At 36.4% G+C, this 24,559-nt stretch overlaps 2 protein-coding genes across 2 annotated transcripts in view; one reads left to right on the top strand and one right to left on the bottom strand.

Annotated features, from left to right (window-relative positions):
- SHC4 (SHC adaptor protein 4) overlaps window positions 1-24,559 on the top strand; it is a 134,421-nt gene that overhangs the window by 83,615 nt on the left and 26,247 nt on the right. Inside the window, exons 4-6 of the mRNA XM_077127818.1 lie at window positions 2,347-2,466; window positions 17,973-18,026; window positions 22,654-22,705. Of these exons, the coding sequence (XP_076983933.1) occupies window positions 2,347-2,466; window positions 17,973-18,026; window positions 22,654-22,705 (226 nt within the window). The remainder of the gene's footprint in view (window positions 1-2,346; window positions 2,467-17,972; window positions 18,027-22,653; window positions 22,706-24,559) is intronic.
- EID1 (EP300 interacting inhibitor of differentiation 1) lies at window positions 9,066-10,847 on the bottom strand. Its single transcript, XM_077127819.1, has one exon. It carries the CDS (start codon window positions 10,764-10,766, stop codon window positions 10,194-10,196), a length of 573 nt encoding a protein of 190 aa, XP_076983934.1. The 5' UTR covers window positions 10,767-10,847; the 3' UTR covers window positions 9,066-10,193.

Here is a 24,559-nt window from a genome sequence, read left to right as displayed (position 1 = left end):
TTCCCAGCTTAGTGCTCAATTTCTATATTGCCTTTCCTCCTTTTTGTTATTATTCCTCATCATTTTGTACAGTGCTGATCCCAGTGTCACCCAGAGTGACTCAGATGAGCCACACTAGATGGGAAAACTCTGACAAATGACCCTTGAATTCTAGTAAGAACTCCCTAGTACTAGTTTCTTTGACAGACCCCATGCCCCCAAAGCAGCAGCCTATAGCCTCTTCCTGCTTCTCATAACTTCTGAGAATAGGATGCTTCAATTGGATAATCCCAACAAACAGGCCCATTCATTTAAAACTTTCTTATTTTAGGAGTAGGGAGTCTACCCTCACAACACAACCAAACAAGCCAAGTTATGATCTCTTCAGAAAGCACACTTACTAAGAGAAAATTTTGAGTTAATTTCCTTTTGATGGCTAGCATTTATTGAGTACTTACTTACACGCCAGGCACTCTCCCAAGCATTTTACAATTTTTACACTCTTTTAGCTGTCACAAAACATCTTGACAGTGGATCCTATTGTTTAGCTTCATTTTATAGGTGAGGAAACTAGGGTCCCAGAGGGGTTAAGTAACTTGCCCCACTCACTAAGTGGAAGAGCCAGAGTCAAGCCCAAGAAGTCTAGCTCAACTCTTAACCGTGACGTTGTTTGCCTCTCTTGCCCAGCATCTCCCCTGGGTGATGCTATTTAAGATCAGTTGAATGTGGTCTGGTTCTTCTTTTGATTCTGTTAGGTCTGTCGGCTATTTCTACATAGGCAGTTTGGAGAGTTTAGGATTTTACCACTTATGTGGCTTTTGGACCCCCACGGCTTGGAGTCTAAAAACGAATGAATAACCAAAAGAACTGGGTGCTCCCTGGGAGACTATCTGATACGGAGTCAGAACAACCAGGCTTCTATGTCATAACAAAATACAGTCATTAATATCTCTCGTTCTTAAGAGTTTTTTTTTTTTTTTATAAAATAAATAATCACCCCTGCCTCTCTTGACAGCATCTTTTAGTCAAAATTGTGAGGCATTCCATCCTTGGCCTCTCCTTTCTGTCCTCTTCTCCTCCCACTCCCACGGAGACCTCAAAGTATTTATTCATATGTTGAGGAATCATCCACTTTCCATCTTCAACAGGCCTGCTTTCCAGCACAGGTTTTCAGGACATAATCCAAACATCACAGTATTTAAAACTCTTAAATGATTTCTAAGAACTTAGAATCTTGGTGCTGGAAAGGTCCATAATAATAATAATAATAATAATAATAATAATAATAATAATAATAATAATGACATCACCAATGTAGCAACAGCAACAGCGGCTTTCATTTATCCAGCCAATTACTGTGCTAAGTGTGCTTTCCATTCATTATCCATCTTAAATCTTCATAATAGCCCCCTATGAGGTGGCTACTTTTTAAATTCATATTTTACAGAAACTGAAATTGAGGCTTAGAAAGGTTATTTATTTAAGGTTAGACAGCTGGTAAGTGGTACTTCTGCCTGAGAAAATTGACCAGTCCAAACTTTCATCCTTCTATTGCCATTTCTTTCCTCACTTATTCCTGGGCACCCCAACTCTCATGATCAGCTTTCTCCATTCCCAGACCTCCTCTCCATGAGAAATGCCTGGTTCCGATTTTTAACTTTCATCAGGACATGCCCCTTTCCTCAGAAGCTACCTATAAATTTCCATTAATAAATTCTATTAAGCTATCTTTGTTAGTGAATTAATGGGGGATAGCCTAACTCCTTTCTAGTAACGTGTTCATTTTAACAACAAGGACCTTCTGAAAACAGTGACTTAACCTAAAAGAATGACTGATGGTGGAATTCCAGGCATTGTGGTTATCTGAGAATGGAGATTAGGATGCTAGGGAGGCCTTTTTAACACTGGCAAAGGGGGGAAGAGGGAGGAACAAGGGATAGTTTCAATAAAGGAAGCAATTACTTAATTGGACAGTGTTCATCAGTGCCTTCATTGGCTGATTAAAAACTTAGATTTATAAAAACAACAACAAAAGCAAAAAACCCTTAGACTCGTGATGTTGTCAAGTACTTGGGAGCTCTGCTGCTCCAAACTCTTATAGGAGTTCCTTTTACAGTAGGTCCCATCTCCCAACTGGATAGAGGGAGATTGAGAAACGTTCTAAGGTCTCAAATTTCACTACGTTTTAGAAATCTTAATGCATTACAATATTTTAAAAATTTATTTTAAAAAATAATTCCATCTCATTTAATTTTATGTAACCTATAGTACAGAGTAAAGGTATGGGTTTTGACTTTTTAAAAAAACATCAACATTTATTTAGCAAAAAAATCCATAACTTAGAGTGTTGTTTTCTTATTTTTAAAGCCTCCGGTAAAGTTTCTATCGACAGTGCTTGGCAAAAGTAATCTTCAGTTTTCGGGAATGAATATAAAACTAACTATCTCAACGTGCAGCCTCACATTGATGAATCTTGACAACCAACAGGTAAGCTCCTGAATATCATTTATAATTTCAATATTGCACCTATTTTTCCTGAGGAACCTGGGGATAATAAAGAAAATGAAGTTTCAGATAGAGTGTGCTTAAAATTTAATAAGGCACAAGGGAGAAAATTTGCCAAAGACTTATGCTTAACCATACTTAAACAATACTGTTACTAACACAGTACTGGAGTGTTTTACAGCCTGCATATGTGCCCCCATTTAACTGGTTTTGTATTAAGAACCAGGGTGCAAAGTACCTAGTAAATACCATTTGGCAATTCATATTCCTGAATCAGTCATTCATTCCTCTCCACCAACCTCCCCAAAGGGAAATAAATTCCAATATCAGAATTTAACATACTGTGCAATTGGATTGAGGTGCAAATGATAGGCAAGGGGAAGGAGTGATGTTAGGGTTAATGTTCTAGCAGTTGAGATTTAAGTAGAAATCACTTCCTTCCAACTCTTGTGGTTGAAAAGCTTTCTAAAATGTTATGTATATGGTGTGAGGTAGGACCCTAACTACTTCTTTCACATGTGAACATTCATTTTTCCCAGCACCATTTGTTGAGGAGACTGTTCTTTCCCCATTGCAAGTTCTTAGAACCCTTTTCAAAAATCACTTGGCTATGGATGTGTGCCTATTACTCGAGTTTCAATTCTGTTCCATTGGTCTATTTGTCTATCTTTATATCAGTACTGCACTGTTTTGATTACTGTAGCTTTGTAGTGCAATTGAAACTGGGAACTCAAAATGGATCAAAAACCTAAATATGAGTTAAAATTTTACAACTCTTAGAAGATAACATAGGGGCAAATTTTCACAAGCTGAGATTTGGCAATGGATTCTTAGACATGACACCAAAAGCATGAACAAGAAAAGAAACAGATAAATTTTACTACTTCAAAATTAAAATCTTTTGTGCATCAAAAGGAAATTATCAAGAAAGTGAAAAGACAACCTTCATGATGGGAGAAAATAGTTGCAAACCATGTATCAGATAAGGGCTTAGTATCTAGAATATATAAAGAATTTTTACAATGCAATAATAAAATGACCCAATTAAGAATGGGCTAAGGATTTGAGAAGACAGTTCTCCAAATAACATATACAAATGGCCAGCAAGCACATGAAAAGATGCTCAACATCATTATCTGTTAGGGAAATACAAATGAAAAGCACAATGAGATACCACCTTATACCTAAGGATGATGAAATATTAAAAAAAAAAACATAGCAAAACAGAAGATAAGTGTTGAAAAGGATGCAGAGACATTGTTTGTAGGAATGTAAAATGGTGCAGCCACTATGGAAAGCAATATGGCAATTCCCAAAAAGTTAAATATAGAATTATCATGTGATTCAGCAATTCCACTCCTAGGTGTATACACACAAAAAAGTGAAAACAATCTCAAACAAATACTTGTATACCAGTGTTTACATCAACATTATTTACAATAGCCAAAAGTTGGAAACAACCCAAGTGTCCATTAACAAATGAATGGATAAACAAAATGGAGTATTATTCAGCTTTAAGAAAAAAGAAAGCTGTGGGACATGCTGCAACATGGAAGAACCTTGAAAACATTATACTCAGAGAAATAAACAAGTCACATAAGCACAAATATTGTATGATATCATTTATAAGAGATGACTAGAAATGGCAAAATTTCAGGAATAGAAAATAGATTAGCTCACAAGGGGAGGGGGGCAAAGGGATTTGTTTGAGGCAAAGAAACAAAACCAAAAAACCTGATTGCTATCACTTACCAAACACCACACAAAAAATCCATATTGTAAATGATAGATTATGCAAAAAAAAAAAACAGTAAGTGTATAGAAAATTGGAACTGCACAATTAGCAAGCTTGCAGTAAAGGACATATAAAATCCTGTAACCACAGTTATCCCTTCCACATTGTGACTTTCCCCACCATGGTTTAGATAAATAGCCGAGGCAGCATAGGAAATTAAATGAGAATTTTGGGGAGTTTTGCACAAGTCAAATCATGGGTCCCAAAGAGCAGTGTGGTTTGGAAAGTCCTCCCAAGAAACAGAGGAAAGTGACGGCCTTGAAAGAAAAAGTAGAATTGTTAGATATGCTTCATTCAGGCAAAAGGGCTTCTGCAGTTGGCCACCATTACAGCATTATGAGTTGGCCACAAATCACATCAAGTAAAAGAAGGAAATCTCCTAAGCTGTTGGTGCAGCTACACCAACAACTGCATAGCATTTGCATAAACATGTGAGATGAGATCTGCATCCCTCTCACATGTAGGAAGTGCAGCATTCTTTTGGGTGCAGGATTTTTATTAAAAAGGCATTCCAGTAGACTCCAGCATCATAGGAGAAAAGGCTAAATCCTTATATGATTCCCTAAAGGAAAATGAAGGTGAAGAGTCTACCCCTATGGATTTTTAGAAGAGCAAAGACGGGTTTGAATTTTTTAAAAAAATGGTGTAGCCTACTCAATGTAAAAGTAACAGGAGAGGCAGCATCTGCAGATCAAGAGGCAGTTAGGGGGTTTCCTGAAACCCTGAAAAAAAAATATTTTAGATTCTCCAGATGGGGGGGGTGGGGGGAGGGCGGTGCCCCTAACTTCTGTGATGTGGAAGGGATGACTGAAATGATTTTGAGAAAATATACTCTTTAAAAGCACATAGAATCATTTCCCGGATCATGCACCACCCCACCCCCACTCCCCTCCCCCCAAAAAAGCACACAGAAAATGTATGAAAATCAATTACAGGCCATAAAGCAATGCTTCTTCTTTGATGATTGATGATACTATGATGTGTTTGAGTTTTCATTTTGTGAACCTTATTTCTCACAGAACAGTGTTGCTGAAGCAGATATAAAAGATACAAGCCCATTGAACTAAATGTGCACTTAAACTAGGGCTTTCTTTATTCTTGCTTTTGATGTTTTTAAACTTAATTTTTTAGATTCAAGTTATTTATGTATTTTAGAGTTTGATTTTTTTTTTCTCTTCGTCTGATATGTACTGATTCAGTGATTTAACATTTTCTTGCATGGAGTGTTGTTCAGGACTCATGGATGGTTTAATGTGCACTTGGCAATTGTAAAACATTAAGAGGCTTTGAAGTCACATATATACGGGATTGAAATCCTGACTTGTCATTTACTAGCAAGATACCGTTCCATACTCTGCGCTTTGGTTTTCTTCATCAGTAAACTGAAGTTTATAATACTTATTTATAGGACTTCTGAAAGCATAGATTTAACACTAGTGCATAGCTCGTAGGGCTAGGGGATCTTAAATGAGATACTAGATGTCAATCACTTCGCACAGTGCCTGCCACATAGTTGCTATTATTATTAGATGTGTGATAATTATTATTTTAATCATCACTATTATTAACTCAAATATTCTTTCTTGGAGACCTTTTCATATACTTAATACTCAACAAGGAAAGTAGGCTATGTAAAATTATAAAATTGTCAGTAACATATAAATGCAGTCATATACAATTTAACATCTATTTTTTTCATCAAAAACTTCATTTAAAGACTTGATTTATATTCTAAATTCAAAAACAGAATAAAACACATTGCTTGTAAGTAGTACATAATACCTTAGAAGGAAAATGCTTAATATGAGACAGTTCAAAATAAATTCCCGTTTTGTGGGGTCTTGATTGATTATCCAAGAGTGGTAATAACCATTGGCGTAAACACAGCATAACATTTTGGGGCGTACTTGGAAGATGTAATATATATGAATAGCAGGTAAAATATCCATTCAGTCATTCAGAATCTGTGCCTACAAGTCATCGGTAAATTTAAAATTTAGTTTTTACCCAGGTGTAGGGATGGTGGCATGGGGGGTGTCTACTGCCAGTAGCTATAGCAATATAGCTCTATATTTGGCTCATCTTTTCTTCACTGGTGGCATGGAATAGGGTTGGGTTCAGCCAGAACTGAGGACCAAAGTTAGGATTTCATTGACCTGATTTAGGGACTGATCTTAAAAAATTATTGTGGACTATTCTGCAGAGATAATGGCTGGGGGAAAGACATGCCACTCTGAATGCTTCACTCAAGTTGCCCATCAAAAGGGCAACTAAAATGTTCAAGAGATGAAGGCAGCAGAAAAGAACTTTATGGATGTAGCATGAGAACAAAATTTGTTTATTAGATCTTCTTAAAGAAAGCTACCCGCAACCCACCTGAAGTTCTAAGATGAATACAAGGAAACAGCAATACCTTTTAAGAGACAATTGGGACTAAAAACATAAACAGGTTCAAGTTTATGGATACATTCATAGATGACAGATCACTTATAGGTCAGATGGCTTACATTTATCTTCAGCCACTGAAGACATCAAGACTATAGCTATTCGCTCCCAGAAAATGTTTCACAGACTCTCCAAGGCAGAAAATAAAATTATATTAAACACTTTTGCTTGCATTTTTTTAAAATTCCCATTTGGGGGATGGGGAAATACATTTTGGCGAAGCATGTTATAGGAGTGTGTATATTCTTTGTTTTAAAATACATGCACAGTCCTTCTTGACAGCCTTTAAGTAGGCATTTAAGGCTTTAAGCAAAAAATGTTACTGTCTCAGGTCCCAATCCCACTAATTCTTTATGCACTTCTATTATGACCAACTCCAACAGCTACAGAATACAAAAGGGTAATAAAGTTCAAATAGGCAGAAAATGGAGACATCCTTTGGTCTCCATGAGAGGAGGCAACTTCAAATATCTACAAAGGCCAAGCAGGTAATGCCAAGTATCTAGGTACAGGAAGCAGCAGTGGTGCAAGCACAAAAATAAATGGTGATGCCACTTGGTCTTCGTATTGTAGAGACAGCACTGGGGAAAATGGCAAGCAGAATACCTTCTCTATGTGAAAATGAATCAGATGCTTTTTCTGCCATGTAGAACTGTAGATCAAGTGCCAGATCTTCTACTTTTACAAAAGAAACTGGAAATCTGGGCTTTTAGCTGCTATCTCTGGATTATAAGATGTTGGTCTCTAACAAATTAAAAATTATAAGTGGTAGCCAAACAGAATGGATCTGTGGGCCAGCTGTAGCCTGAGGGAAAGCCAAGGTGGGACATTTGATCTATGCGTTTATAATGCAAATGGATAGATCCAGGAAATCCTCCCCCAATCACACTTTGTACTCATAATCTTAAAATTCTCTCTCCCCACTAAAAAAAAAAAAAGCCTCTTCAGGATTTCACTGGAACTTTTCTTTAGTTCCCAGGGTAACAGGAACATGTACTGCTACATTTAACTTACTATGTGACAAAAACTTAGTGACATACATGTATATATGTATCTTTATTTAATTCTCACAAGTTACAAGACTCATCCAATTATTATCCCTCTCAATTAAGGACCCTGAGGCAGAAAGATTAAGTAATTTACCCAGTTGCAGAGCTAGTTAAGTAGTGAAGCCCAGATTTGAACCAGTGTTCCAGTCTGATTAATTGTAGAACTTAAAAAATACAAGTGATTTTACACCTCTAAAGAGGATAGAGGATGTTAAAATGCTACTATTTTCTGGGCACTGCCACCATGGCTCAGTGGCAGAATTCTCTCCTGCCATGTGGGAGACCTGGGTTCGATTCCAAATGTTACCATTTTCCTTCCTAAGTACACACTAACATGTATTAACTTCAGTGCTCTCTCAGATGACTTCTCATGTTGAAAAACAAAGAACCAACCATTAGGTTAGTTGCAGAGCCCAGGTCTTTCTCCCCAAGAGAAGACTTTAAAGACTAGTTTTCTTTCCCCTCCCCTTGCTCCCTGCTAAGTCCCAGAAAGAAACAGAATCATAACCTCCTAGTTTATAGACCTCTCTTCAGCGGATCTTCCCTGGCATCGTTAACTGCAGGTAAATAAAACTGGCCAGTTTGCTGTGTATTGGCATTCTTTTTTCAGAGTACTGTTAATTCACATCATACAAATTATCCAGACTCATTCGACTGGAGTTATAAATTACCTGAGAAAGCAATGGAAGAGGTGAGGCATGTGAGAGCCACTAAGATTCAGATATTTAAATGCCTCCTGTTTAGTTATTCCCCCATCTCCCACCCCTCCCCACCATGCTAATATTTGAGTGATTATGAATCATCGCTGTGACTTAATGGTCACAGGCCTATAATTTACAGAAAAGAAACTCCCTCCCCAAGGACAGGATGACTATTACAGAGATAAGGCTCTGAGCTGTCCTGTTGTATTACTGAATGTGTTCTTCACTGCCATAATGGGTAGAACCATCCGCTGCCTTTTTATTCATCATGATAAACCCCACTGATTTACAACTAAATATTATTGGGTTCAGCCTTCTGACATCATCTTTCCTATTTTTTTAATAGAACTTCAACATCTTAACACAAACCCCATAGTAACACACTCACTGACAGGGCAGGCATTCCTAGATTGGCAAAAATCTTTTCTAGTCAATACTTAATTTACTACATTTTGAACTCCACAAATTAATTTGTATTTGAAACTTAATCACACTTTCCCTTTTCAATACTGGTTAAATTCCAATCATAATGTTGTTGCAATAATATGTACAATAAAAAGTAGAATACAGAGCAGATATGTGTGCAATATATTAGTCAAGCAAAAGACAGAACAAGAAATTTTATTACCTCGAATGCTGGTGCATAACGAATAACAAGCTTAATTAGAGGAGGAGACTGAGGGAAACATCAAATACTCAAGTGGATTTCTGGGCAGGTTTAAAACATTTAAATGTTGATGGCAAAATTGTTCATAAAGTCTTTTCTTTAGTTCAAGATGTACAGCTTTCCTTTTATCGACAATTTCCATAACATTTCTTATAATATGAAGTTCAACTAATCTTTTGCCTGTCAAGTTAAATGAAAAACAGAGGGAGCAAAACAAAAATTTTCCCTAATATGTAAGGGTGCTAGAAATAAGTTTGTTTTCTTTGTACTTTCACATACATTTTAGTGTTTACATTTGAAACATTATTAAGTGCATCTTAATTTTTAGTTGGTCTTAGTTTCTTTGATGGCCATGACAATGGATTCTCTTGAATTATAGTTCATAGCTTTATAAATGACCAAGATACAAGTATAAACAAAATTTCAGATGCTCTTTGAAATACATTTTAAGATACAGCATATTTGATATCTATTTCTTTTTGGATTTGTTCATCCTGTTTGGAAACTGAAAACACTATCTTACACCAAATAAGTTAGCCTTTGACAACCATAACTTGAATGGATCACAAAGTTGGAATTTTCAAAGTTTTCTCAATAGGCTTCCAGTCCAGATAACTCAAAGACATCTTGTGTCCTAAGATGGACATTTTGCTTATATTTTTTCTCAAAACACAGTTAACACAGTGGGCTCTCTGTTCACAGTCTGTCTTGGTCATGACTTACTCTTGCAAAACCATTCCTTACTGTGAAGCTGACGGGAAAGATTCCCCCAATGCAGGGAATATAATCTGGGATCAACAACAAACTCAGAGGCATAGGTGTTACAGGGACATTCTTGAAAAGAGGTTTCAACGGTCCTCAGATCCTTTTTCCTTTTATTCGAACTGTGCAGTCACTGCCCTATTCTCTATTCTGCAAAGCAAAAACAAAAACAGATTTTTTTCTGAAGATCAAGTTTTTCACAGGTACGGAACTATCTGGAATGAACCCCAAAGACAGTGGAATGTTGGGTCTCTCCTCGAGTAGTTTCCTCCTCTTCTAACAGCTTTTAACTACTCTCTGTCGATAATCTCATCACAGCCGAGTTCTTCGGTCAGACGATTGACCACCATCAGGGAAAAGAGCTCTTCGATGAAAGCCAACTGATCAAACGGGGTCTTCTCATAATGCATCTGAAACCCGCCATCTAGGGCTGCTTCTCTTGCTCTGGATGTTCTCAGAAACATCTTGTTGGCTTCTTCGAGGGCCGCTGACACTCTGTAGCCTGCACCACTCAGCTGCTCCTCTTCTGGATAGTCGTAATCGTCCTCCCAGTCGTCAAATTCCTCACCCTCATCCTCGCTCTCGAAGTCTGGGGCCGCGAGCTGGCCTGGCTGGTCCCCAGCGTTGGGACCGTTCGCAAGGCCCCGTTTCCCCTCAGGCTCCGCCATTGGCTGGGCCTCCTCCTCCATTGGGCCTTCCTCCTCGAGCTGTGGCGGGGCCCCGTCGCGGGAGGGACTCGGGGATGGCTCCCGGCTCCCGCTGCCTACCTCCATCTGCGGAAGTTCATTCTCACCAGGCATCACATCCATCTGCAGGTCACTGCTCTCTTCATACAGCTCGGATAGTACAGACATTTCCGACATCTTAAAAGCTGCTCAAAAGCTACCAAAGCGTTTTCAGCTCGCTGGGAGATACGCGGCGAAGCAATAGTGCGCGTGCGCAAACGCCGTGCGCTTGCGTAACCCTGTGCGCCTGCGTGACCCCCAGACACCGCCTCCACTCGGCGCGCCGCCATGGTGGTCCTGTTTATTGATCCTCAGAGAAGGATGTAATGCTCTGTGATCTACATTGCATTCGATCCGAGCTTCGTACTTAGAGACTATACATTCAAAAGTGTTACTTAGTCTCTGTACTGACTAACTGTCCTGCTACGTATGATGCTGTAAACTTGAAAATACCCCACGCGTCCCAAACAGTATTTAAACCTTTTCGCAATCCTCTCATCTTCCTCTTCCCTCCTCCCCTCTTCCTTCTCTCCCTCTCGCTCCTCCCCTAGACAATCACATCTGCTCTTGTGGTTGCTGACTACCGTCTATGTGCTGATGACTTCTAAATCTACGTCTCCAAACCAGACAGTATTCTCGACCACAGAGCAACCTGTTAAAAATTGATCTGTCTTAAGCATTCTGCCTTTCTAGTTTATGCCGTTAAAGAAATTGTTAAATTCACAAATCCTAAGTATATAATCCGTGTTTTTTAGAAAAAGTTAAAGTGAAGAAATATTTCCCCCAGGAGGTAAATTTCTGGTAGCTTTCCGCAACTTTTATCAATTTGGTGTGAATTCTTTCAATTCTTTTTCTTTGCATTTACATAGATCTGTATAGATTCGTGAAAAATGTATTGTTTTGTGTTTCATTCTGCATGTTGTACGTAACTGTCTTCAACTTAAAAAAAGTCATCAATGTCTTGAAGATTTAGCTGTTAGTATACGTAAACATATTTTATGTTTTCACCTCATTTCATTGTATGGATAAACTGCACAGATATACCATATCGACCAAACCTTGGACAATTTCTGAAATTTTGATATGAATCATGGATACACATGTCCTAAAGTTTCTCTGTAGTAAACACTTAGAAGTAGAAAGGCAGCATTATAGAGCATACATACTTTAGTCTTGGTAAGTACAGTCAAATCGCTCTCCGAAGTTGCTGTTCAAATTTATGTTTTACCCGGCAATGTTTGAGAATATCCATACCCTCTCCACACATGATTTTGTTGACTTTTGATAAATGCATCAATTTAATGGTGTCTTGTTTTATTATCCATGACATTATTTCTTGTAGATTGTTTGTTGAATGATTCTATTTGTTTTCTTCTGTGAACTAGCTGATTTTATTTTTTGTTTTGTTCTTCTTGATTTGTAGGAATTCTGTACTTGTTCTCTATATGAATACTTTGTTTTGCATGTTATAAGTATATTCTTCTGGCCTGTTGTTGTTTGTCCTGGTCAGCGGATCTTTTCTCATACAAAAGTTTAAAAATTAGTTTTATGCAGTCAAATTTGAACTTTTTTTCTGTCTCTTTGTTCTTTAAAAAATTGGCTTTCCTCTTCTTGCACATTAATTCTTCCTTCTGAATTTTAGAAGTAAGTAGCTTGAAAAGATCTTTGAATGACATTGGTGGAATTTTTATTGTAATTTCATAGTATCTGTAAATTAATTTGCAGAGAATAGACATTTTTACAATATTGTCTCCTTGTCCATAATGATGCTATGCATCTTTCTAATTGTTTAGTTCTTGTTATATCCTTCAGTGATGTTTTCCCAAAAGTCTTACATGATTCTTAATCAATTTTATTCTTAGGTTCTCTTGTAAAATATAATTGTCCTCCAATACAGTGTCTATTTGGCTATTGCTAATATATGGAAATGACACTTTCAAATGATCTTTGTATGCTGATATTCTCGTTTTTAATAAGCATTTTTTAGTAAAACATATATATGTCTGTGTATACATATACATATATGCTATAGATATAGGAAAGTGCACAAATAATAAATGTATAGCTTGATTATCACGAAATATTTGTGTAACCACTACCCAGACTAAGAATACTATTTCCATCATCCCAGGAAACCACTTATGCCCTCTTCCCGTGCCCCAGAAGTAACCACTATCCTGATTTTGAAAGCAACAAAATAATTTTACCTGTTTCTGAACTTTATATAAACTAAATAATGCAGTATATATTCATTATGTCTGACTTCTTATGCTCAAAAGCATACTACATGACATTAATGCCATATTGGAGTTTATTGCTTGAATCGAACAGTCATTTGGGATAGTTTCCAGTTTTGGGCTATTGTGAATAGGGCAATCATTACCTTTCTTGAACATATTTTTTTGGTGCACATATGAGCATAATTTTGTTGGACATGCATCTAAGAGTAAATTGCATAGTCATCTTATATAAGCAATTTTAATAAATACTGTCAAGCAATTCTCCAGAGTAGTTGCATCAATTTGCACAGCAGCATGTGAGATTTCTAGTTGCCCCACATTCTGTGTTACACCAGCATCCTGACACAATATATTTAAATTTAATTTTAGCCATTCTGGTGAGTTCATAACTTATTACAGTTTTCATTTGCATCTTCCTGATGACTGTGAAGGTAGAGAACTTTTCGTATGTTGATTGGTGTATTAGATATCCTCTTTTACAAAGTGAATGCTGATGTCCTTTGCCTGCTTTTAAAATTTGCGTTGTTTGGCTTTCACTTACTAATTTTTAAGCTCTCTTTCATTTATTTTGTCAAGATCTCTCATTCTGTGGTTTGCCTTTTCATTCTCTTAATGACATCAGTGGTGGAATAGCAGTTCCTAATTTTGTTGTAGTCCACTTTATCAGTTTTTTCTTTAAGACTAGTGCTGTTTTTGTTCATTTTATAATGTTTTGTCCTGAAGGTGGTATCCTATGTTATCTTCTAGAAGCATTGCTGTAACTTTCGTAATTAGAGCTACAATCTAGAATTGTTTTTTAGGTATGATATAAAGCAAGAGGTCAAGATTTATTTTTTTTTCTGTGTTCATATTAAATTGACCCAGTACCAGATTTTGTAAAAGACATTTTTCCTACTGTTTTTGTAGTAAACAGTACTACACTGCATATGAGGATTCCATATGCAGTGAAAGTATCCTTCAAAAATAAAGTTAAAATAAAGACAAACAGGAAGTAAAATAATTAATTACCAGCAGTCCCGTGCTAAAGGCAATAGTAAAGGGAATTATCAGGCAGAAGGGAAATTATGCTAGAAGAGGTATGAAGACACCTGAAAGAATTTACCTCTGTGATAGGTAAAGTATTCATATATGTGTTGGTCTGTTTCGATAGTCTCTGTTTGGTTTTACTTGTTCATTCTAATAAACACATGCTAATACCACATTGTCATAATTACCATAACTTTATAATAAAAGCTATGATAATCTTTTAGTGTTAGTTCTCCATCTTTTTTTTTTCTTGTCAAGATAGTCTTGGCCACTTGAATGTAATTTTAGATTCAGGTGGTCAATTTTTCACAACCAAAATATTTGATCAAGATTTCATTGAATTTATCAATTGGTTTTGGGGTAAGGGTCATCCTTACAATATTAAATTATCCAGTCCATAGAACATAGCCTCCATTTCTGTAAGTGTTCTTTAATTTATCTCAATGCTTTTCAGTTTTAGTGTAGAGGTTTTATACATTCTTTGTTAAATTTATTCTTCTTAAATGTTGCTATTATATATGGTTTCCATGTTTTAAATGTTATTATTTAATTGTTGCTGGTGTATAGCAATATAATTTGTTGTATATTAACCTTGTAAGTGTGACCTTATCAAGTTATCTTGTAAATTCTCATCATTTATGTGTAAATTTTCTTTTTTTTTTTCAGTGATTACATTATCTATAAATAGGAACAGTTTTATTTCTTTCCCATCCTTATTACTTTCTTTTCCATGTTTTCTGCAGTGGCTAAGATCTCCAGTATACTTTTGGGAATGGGCATCCTTGAAGAACTCAACATTTAAACTCTGCAAAAAATATATATTATTTATGTAGTATTTTAAATTTAATTTTACCCACATATTTACTGTTTACACTTCATTCTTTCTGTTGTCTTCATACCTCTTCTAGCATAATTTCCCTTCTGCCTGATAATTCCCTTTAGTATTGCCTTTAGCATAGGTCTGCTGGTAATTAATTATTTTACTTCCTGTTTGTCTTTATTTTAATTTTATTTTTGAAGGATGCTTTCACTGCATATGGAATCCTCAGTGAACAATTTCAGCACTTTGGAGATAAAATTTTAATGACTTTTGACTTTCGTTTCCTTTCTATTGAGAAATGTCAGTCTTATTATTGTTGCTTCTTTGAATATAATTATCTTTTTTTCTAGCTGCTTCTAAGATCTTTCTTTTTTTCCTTTGTTTTTAGCAGTTTTTCTGTAAGATCCTTATGTGTGGTTTTCTTTGTATTTATCCTGCTGGGATTCACAGAGCTTCTTAAATCTCCGGCTTGATGCCTTTTGTCAATTTTGGAAAATTGTTGCCACAATCTCTTTAAATATTGCTTCTCTCTTTATCCTTTTCTCCTCTCTTTCTTGAACTCCAATTATATTACAAATATATGTGTAATTACATACATATATATAATTTTTACCATGTCTTATATGTCTTTTATTTTCTTTTCAGCATTTTCCATTAGTCTGACCACTCTTCCAGTTTTTTTTAATCTTTTTTTTCCTTTATCTTTTAGCCATTCTTGTCCCTTACTATACCAGGATTTTTTGTGTTTTTTTCTGAATGTCAGACATTGGATGTGAAAATTTGAGATAATTTTAGGCTCTGGATGATGTTATCTTTCTCTAAAGGTAATTTACTTTTGCTTCTAGTTGAGAGTTAAGGTAGGAATAAATAAACTTGATCTAGTCAGTGATTGGATCGATTTAAAGTTGGGCTTCAGACTTTATGAGAATTGGTCAAGTTCTTATTCACTTCTACTTGTAAGGTAGAGTCTTCAGCTACCCCAGTTAAAGCTGGGGCATTTGCCAGGTTCCCTCTGGGTCTTGAGCTCTAATTTTTGTCTATCTAGTCTTGTAAGGCTGCCTTAGTTCTCTGCCTCTTACATGTCACTTGTGAATTGGCAAATGTCCGAAGAGAGAAAGCAATGTTCAATATCGGTTCATCTCTTTTCACTTCCCTTCTCCCCATTATGTTGGCCTCTCAAGTTCTCAAAACCTTCCTAGCTCTCTGATGCCTTCAATCAAATGTGCATTGTTATTTCTTATTTCTTTTAATAATTTATCAGTTGAATCACTTTTTGTTTGTTTTGAATATAGATATTTATAAGGCCTGTAAAAATCACAATTTTATCTCCTTTTTTAGTCTAAAACTCTCTTTTTTTCTTGTACTGTTAAGTAACAGAAGTTAAAATGAGACTTTCTGACTTTAAAGGCAATGTTTCTAAGGTTTCACCATTAATGAGATGTTTGGTGGTTACCCTTTAAATTAAGAATGTCCTTCTCTGTTCCTGGTTTGTTGAGAATTTCTTTCATGAATTTTACCAAATGCTTCATTGACATCTGTTGAGATGAACATGTGCTTTGTTCTCCTTAAATGTGTTATTGTAGTGAATTATGTGAATAGATTTTTTCCTAATATTGCAACAGCCTTGCATTTCTGGAATAAATCCTACTTGGCTTTGATTTTCTAACATTATATTTAGGGTAGTTTGCAGCTATGTTTATAAGTGAGACTAACCCATAGTTTTCATCTTTTGTGCAACCCTTGTCCAGTTGCAGTATTAGGGTTAAGCTGTAATCATAAAATTTGTTGTGTTGCTTTTCATCTTTCTTCTCTACTCTGGATCATTGTGTATAAGATGAAAATTATCTGTTCTTCAAATATTTGGTGAAAACTTTCTACAGGGACATCTGGGTATACCGTTTTCTGGAGTAAATATTTGAAACCAGTTTAGTTAATATAAGAGTCATTGATATGTTTAGATATTTTCCTTTTGGGGACCTATTTCTGAAATGTATACATTTTCTAGAATTGTTCATTTCATTTGTTTTTCAAATTTATTGTTATAAAGTTTCACATAAATATTCTACTTACATAGTATATGCTCTCTTGAAGAAGTTTGCTGATCAAATTATTAATTCATATTTACCACTTTTATTTTTGTTTCGAGGGTTTCTTCTTTTAGGTTAGAGAGAGGGGTTTAGCTTGTCTGACTGACAGCTATCAAAAGGTAGTCTGTCCTGGTGTGTCAAGAAACAATTTGGAGACTTCTTAAAGTAGTGACCAAATCCAAATAGTCCAATACATTTGGATGAACAAATATGTTTTTTGAGAAACAGGGTCGACAAGCATGGAAGGAATTTTCTATGAACATTTATAGAGGAATCAATCCATCAGGGCTGTCCTTGATAGTTTATCGTTAGGTACTGTGTATTGAATTTTTGAATGCTAGTGCTTGTAAAGAGGATGAGCCAGTAGGTGTATAATTGGTGTTTTAAGGAAATTCAAAACAATATGACAAATACACTCTTCATATTGGTCATTACACTTTATTTCCTAGGCAAGCAATCCTACAATCCCAAGTAAAAAATACATCTTCTTGGTTAACAAATGCAGTTCATTTGGGTAGTCTTGTTTCATATTGGCAGTCTTAATGTCAGTGCCTTAGTCAGATTTCTTTTGGTAGTGAATAATTGAAACCAGTCAAACTAACTTATACGAAAATAAGTAAATAAATAAAATCTAAAAATTAAGTAAAAATAAAAAGGAGGGAGGTATTTACTGGTTCAAGTGATGGAACAAATGTTGCCACCAGACTTTTTTCTATTTTTAACTCGCAGCTCTGATTTTCTCCAGAAGGAAAGCTTCATTTTCTAGCAGGCTTTTCCCATGTGGCAACAAAAGATGGCCTGCAAATGCCGTGGGCTTATGTGATTCTTAGTGCCAGAGAGATGTTTCCTCTTCTATTATCCATCCCATTTCCTCCCAAAAGACATTGGTTGCTCTGCTGTAAGCAGAAGGATGACATTTTCTGATTTCCTATACCTGAAACTTGTATCCGCCTGGGTGGGGAGGGACAGTGAGCTGGGCATGTCAAAACTTCCTGACCTCATGGTCTAAACAGGCTGATTATAGAATTTGGGTGGGGTGGTTTCTTAAGGGATGCTGAGCAGGCAAAGTCAAAGCAGACAAATGTATGTCCATTCATTTTGGACTGTATGTAACCAAGTCTAATAGTTAATTTGTAACATCATATGTGTTTAATTTGTTTTTGCTTTTCAGATTATTGCAAATCATCATATGCAGTCTATTTCATTTGCTTCTGGAGGGGATCCTGTAAGTATGGATTAATAAAAGTTCTTTTTGTAAGTATTAAAAGTTCCATGTAAAGGATATGAGCCAGTGCATGTCTTTTCCAAATATAGTACTACAATTTATAAGGAGTAACAAATAGCAGGTAATCAAAAATTTGTTTTATTTTCTTCAAAAACCTGTTTTTGACAAAATACTCCCTGTCGCTGACCCAAAAATAACAGTGTTAGCAGATGAGCTAATAATACTCTGATGTATTATTAGCCATGGAGCTATCATCTGAGAAGCTTCTTGTTAGTAACTTCTAAGTTGTGGAAAGTGAAAGTGTCTCTCATATACTGTCAGTCCTGTCTCAGAATTCTTCTCCACTCGGGTACTAGGCAGACACTACTAATCAGTTGGATTTGGCATATGAGGGAAGCTTATTCGCCATTCTAACTGTCAACCGAGGCTACTCATGGAGGAGAATTTACAGTTCCTTATTACTGAGGTGCTCATTCACTTTGTGAGGGACAGAATGGGCACTCTCCTAGGCTACTTTGCAGAATAGAGTGTCATACTGTGACTCCCTACTGCATCCTTTCTGCACCACAGCAAAGTAGAGTGGCATTGAAGCGAGGGAACCTAAAACTGAACAAGTAAGGAATTGCCTTAAACTAAGAGACTCGGAGGAGAATTTTGCCCCTTAGTGATAGCCTAAGTCTTTTTCCTGTACCTGAAAGCATATGGAAGACTAGAAGGCAGAGTACAATTTCAGAATGATTGAACATCAGTACCATCAACAAAACATGTGGTGAACATATATAGAACTTGTTCTTTCCTTGAATGTATTACCTTCTTTTCTGCAAAGTGTGTATTATTAAATATTATACCCTTTAGAAGAAAGGCCACGAAATTCAGTTTTCCAAGAGATGTTTTCGATTCACTTTTAATTTCTCACTTTCAATTGAGGAATGAAATTTAGTGTCATAAATGAGAGGACATATAACCCAGAAACTCAAAAATGGTATGGACAAGTGATTAAAAACCAAACCAGGCAGCAGGTATTACTGCAAAGCTTTGATGTGTTTTAAACTTTATGCTAAATATTTTAAAGGAAAAAATAAATTGCCTATCTTGAAAGGTAGTAAAGTTCTGAAGTTGCCCTGTTGTAGTGATTGCTTTGGTTACTAGCATCTAAAGTATTTAAGCAAGTTCTTCCACTTGGTATTGCTGTAATTTGTTTTGTGTGAAATTTATAACCAAGTGCTATTTAAATGCCATTATTAAAAATAATTTAATAATTTCTTATCTTCACATTGGCTAACAGTGACTTGAAGTATTTAAGCACATCAAACCTGGATGACCTCCTTATGAAGCAGACAGAAGAAAATCTTTTACACGATGTCACATCATTATCATTTTTTTAAATCAGTGAATGATCAGTTTTCCCTTTGGGTTTCTCCATTTCCTCACCTTTCAGCCTTGGGTATAGTTCCATGATGCTACCATTTGAAAGTAAACCAAATTTACAAAAGAGCTCCGCCTTCCCCCGCCAAGAGATTCCAGAGAGTCCACAGATGTCTAATTGTGGATTTTCTGCAAGCAGGAGGCATCCAAGGTGGCCAGCTTTTAGCAGCTGCAATGTCAGTTTAAGCACCCAGCACTCTACTAGATCAGATCTCTGATCCATTTAGCCTTGTAACGTGGCCTCAACAGTGACACCAAGGGATATGTTGGGTAGCAAAGAAGGTCAATTGAATCCAGCTTGAAAACACCAGCTGGCGTTTATTTTTTCTCTTCCTAGCCCTTTATAGCTCATTCCGCCACAAAGGAACTAAAATATTTTTCTTAAGATACTTAAATGAATTCTATAATTTTAGTGTGAGAATTAATGATTGGTGTTTGCCCTAAATTTTCCCTTTTCAGGTTTCAAGGGTTGTTGTCGTTTTGGGATTGACAAGCAAATCCTCACTTACTTTAAACATGCCTTCCACAATCCCCATCATATTACTCCCAAATCTTAATTCTTTTCACTCTGTTTTAATCTGCTTTCCCTTTAGTTCTTTCAACTCACCAAGGCATTGCCACCACTAAAAACAACAGTAAAGAATTTATAGCCACTCTGGGAAAGTTTATACCTGCAGAATTGAGTGGGATCCCTGTGCTCTCTACAGCTGAAAAGCAAGCCTTCTGATTTGACATTTTTAAAAAGCATTTTTATTGTGAAATATATGTATATCATGAAAAGAAAGAAAAAGTAGTACTTTTCAAAATACAGTTCAACAAATAGTGCCAGAACAAGATTTCAGAGTTTATTATGGGCTACCATTCCACTAGCTCAGATTTTTCCTTCTAGCTGCTCTAAAACACTTGAGGCTAGAAGAAATATCAATAATAGTAATGCAGTAGTCATAGTCATATGTTAATCTTACTTCTCTAGCATAATTCCTTCTCCTTTGATCCTTTTTCCAATCTATAAGGTTCTTTAGGAAATGCCATTCTGCCTTTTTCATATTGAGAAAGGGTGTCGACACTAAAGGATGGGGGATGCAGTTAGTTGATAATCTTGGAGAGGCTTGTCCCTCTGGGTTTCAGGATTTATCTGGCCTAGGAACCCTCTGGAAATTGTAGGTTCCAGGAAAACAAACTTAGCACATGAAACTAATTTTACAGAGTCTCAGTTCCAGCCCTAGGTGTTCTTAAGAGTTAAGAGGAATGATGTAGGTTGGGGATTAGCAAACCATGGCAATAAGTACTACCTGATTTGACTTTAAAATAGCAATCTGAAGCCCCTATAAGCAAAAGCAATAGGAATCCCCTGAGTGTGGTTGTACCCTCAGGTGAGGGAGGCGCTATGGTATAGTGCCAGACTTTGGAATCAAGTAGTCTTGACTGACTTCACCCCTCTAAGTGTTAGGGTCATCATCGATAAAATGAGAAATGACTACTCTTGCCTCATGGTGGTGTGAGAATTAAGTGAAATGATGCAAGTAAAGTGCTTAGCACATGTTTGGCACATAGTGATAAATGGTGACTATCACCTTCTATTACTAACTAATGTCCATATTTGTTTTTGCCTAAGGGCTTAGGATCTCACTGAGATAATTTATAACTTCATAGCTAACTGAGCACAGCAGGAAGATGAGTTAACGAAGTCCCTCTGACCCAGTTGTAGTAAACTTGCTATCAAATTGCCTCCAAAATTTTAAAAATACTGGCTATGGTTTCTCAACTCCTGACTTTGCTTCTTCTTATCTTTACCATAGTCCTAAAAACAGCTCACTTTTTTTCCTTCTATCAGCACTGCAAACAGTTCTTGACAATGCTTCTATATCCAGATATGCTTTCTCCATTTCCAAAATGCATTTCATGTATGTCAGAATTAAATACATTTTCTTATGTTCCCCCTATTTGTGCCTTACTTTTAACAGACTTAAATTCTCCTAGATATTTACAAGTCATAGAATTTTAGAACTGTAATTGCATGAAAGTCTGATTTGAAGATGATGAAACTGAGGTCAGGAAAGGTCCAATGGCCTCTTTTTCCAGTATCTAAAGCACCTGACAGTGTTATTGGCATCATACCTCCTCATCAACTTTGAAAACAGTGGCTAAGTCCCCAGCAATTGTGGCTGTGCTTCTGAATTAAAATAAGGCGAAGCTTGTAGAAATGACCCCTCTTTATTTAGAAGATCATTCAAACCTTTTTTTTTCACATATGAGAAATTTACTTAGGAGTGTGTTATTTTTTTAAATAGCTTGAGACAAGTTATGCTGACCCTGAGTTCTGCTTCCTGTGTGATTCATTGTGGGTTATTAAGTGATTGTCCTTGAGAGTATTACTAACACGGGCATTTGTTTCCTGCCAGCGGATTGCATCTTTCCTCTAGAGAGTCATACTTTTAATCTGCAAATGGCATTGTGTGTATTTTTTTTTCCCTGAGACCTGAGATAACAAAAACCATTTTTAATTATTAAAATCTTATCATTCATCAACTTACCCTTTTCAATGAAAGTTGAAAATACCACATGGCTTTTTATTTTTACAAAGTCAGCAGTGCATCTCTCTTTGTCCTTAGGTTTTTCATGAACACTTTATAAAAAAAAGGATTTTTCTACTGTATTTTGATCAAATAAGCACCTCATATTTTTGCTTTGTCGTGTTCCTTAATTTAACTTGCATTGCATATAAGCAAGACAATAAACACAAAGTCCAGTGTGCCTCTTTAATCAGCTTTTTTCCTGATGTGCCTCATATCTAGGGTGACGGTAGTGAAATCATGCTGCCACCTCCTAGCTTATGACATCTTGGTGATCATGTAAACCCTGGTATTTCCACCTTCAATGTATGAGTCATAGACTCTAACCATTTTTTTAAGACTGTGTGTCCTGACGTCCTCTATCTGTATTACCTTTTATTTTTAGTGATAAGGTTTGCCTCTTAATTTTTAATATTCAAATTCTTTCCCCAAGGGGAAGAGAATGTGGACTCCACAATTGTTATGCTGTATAGTGTATATGTGTTTACATGTCCCCTAGGAGGGTTTCCTTATCCTTTTAGACAGAAACAGTCTTCAAGTCCTTGCCTCAGTATTGTGTCCTAAATGTACTCACTTTTCAATAGTACAATCCATTCATTTTAAACAAAATCATTTTCCCTTTTTTATAGGATACTACAGACTATGTTGCCTACGTAGCTAAAGATCCAGTTAATCAACGAGGTATGGAAAGCAATTTCTAGACTTTTTTAAGAGCTGGTATTTACCGACTTTAAGAAGTGATAAACAGTTACCTGCAATATATAGAGTGATGAGGATCACTGGATGCTACATTGGGTTTTTGAAATATTATGTGAATTTGAGTTGGGAATAAATAGTTCTGCTAGCAGAACAAAGTAGAAAAAAATATATAATGGGGTTTAAGTCATTTGAAAAACACGCAACCCAAAAGGACTCATCTCTTTGCATAGAACAAGAACCTGCTTTGGTTGAGGTAGAAGGGGCTGGCTGCCATGCTCCCAATGACCAAATGAATTCTATTTAGTTCTAAACTAGTGAAGTTATTGGCCTGAATTGACGTTTGCTAGTGTGTATGTGTGTGTGTGTGTGTGTGTATGTGTATGTGTGTGTTGATTCTATTGAACTTATACAATTGTCGTTCAGGAGCTTGGACTGTCACTTTGAATATGGAGTTCTCATCTTTTGGATTTTAGCTTGAATGTCTCTTCTTCAGAGAAACTTTCTTAGACTCGTAACATCTCCTCTCTCTAGCAGCACATTCTCCCTACACGCTCCGTCATAACACCTCCTTTCTCTTCTTTTTTATTTCTTTCTCTTCTTAATAACACTTTACCCACATTTTAAAAATTATTTTTATTTACCTGTTTTTGACATGTTTAATGTCTGTCATTAACTTTAGGTTGAAAATCCACGAGGACAGGAACCTGTTTATTTTGTGCACTGTTGTTTCCCAAGCACCCACTAAAATGCCTAGCATATAGGTGATGCTCACTAAATATTTTGTTTGCATAGCTGAATGAAGGGAAGCATGAATTGATTGGATTTATCATCTCAGGATTTAATAAGGTTGCTCAAGAAACTCATCTTTGGATCAAGGGTTCTAAGGTTCCTCAGCTCACTGGATCTCTCTTGACAGACATAGCTAGTATTACTTTCCATTCCTGATTCTGGGACATTTGGATTCTCTTTAGGGACAAGTGTTAGATTGGTTCTTTTCCTTCACTAGAACCTATTAGCTGTGCAGCACCCTCTGCCACCCTAGGATTGGAGTTTGCCCCAAAATCATTTATTAAGTGTACATGGAGTGGAATTTAGAAATTGAAGAGCTAGGAGACCGAGAGGTGGAAATGCACATGGCAGACTGGGGAGCAAATGAATAGAACACATGGCAATGAAGATTGTGCACAGAGTAAAAGCCTAAAAGGTATCTAGGGGGCAGATAGGGGAAGGCTAATAAATAGAGACCTAATCCTTGGGGAAATGGGTGGAGACTGCTATTTAAAAGCAGGGTAGGAAGATTGATCTGGCAGTAGAATGCAGTAGATAGATTCATAGAGAAACGTAAGGTGGGAAGGTCCATTTGAAAGCTACTGTGACTGTCAGAAATGAAATGAGGAGGATCAGCTGCACAGAGCATGTCTCATAGTAGGTTCTCAGTAAATGTTTGCCTAAAGAACATGGCCTCAAAGAGATAGGAAGGAGTAGATTATAAACACTATATGTAACGCTCCATTAAATTCAACTCCCTTTAAATAATGAAGAATGGATAGAGACAACAAATAGCGAAAGGGGAATGGGGATAAAGGAACAGAATACAATAAAGGATACCAGAAAATGAAAATTACTTTTAATCATCATCACCTGCGCTTTCTTAAAGACTAACTGCTTGGTATTTTTTGGAAGGCCTTTCAGAAGGAAAGCCTTTTCTCTTAACATGAAAAGGACAGGGTGAAAAGAAGAAAAACCACATCAGGAAATCTAGATGCTTAGTAACTTTGCCATCAGCACTGAATATCTCTGGGCAGGTCATTTGCTTTTCAGTAAATTGTGGTGAGG

This window comes from Tamandua tetradactyla, chromosome 14 (genome assembly GCF_023851605.1).
Source record: "Tamandua tetradactyla isolate mTamTet1 chromosome 14, mTamTet1.pri, whole genome shotgun sequence".
NCBI classification, from domain to species: domain Eukaryota; kingdom Metazoa; phylum Chordata; class Mammalia; order Pilosa; family Myrmecophagidae; genus Tamandua; species Tamandua tetradactyla.
Note: the sequence above shows the minus strand (reverse complement) of the source record. Positions and strands in the feature narration are given on the sequence as shown.

Excerpts from the sequence above, each read along its gene's own strand:
- EID1 (XM_077127819.1), bottom strand. The coding sequence starts at position 10,766 with ATGTCGGAAATGTCTGTACTATCCGAGCTGTATGAAGAGAGCAGTGAC.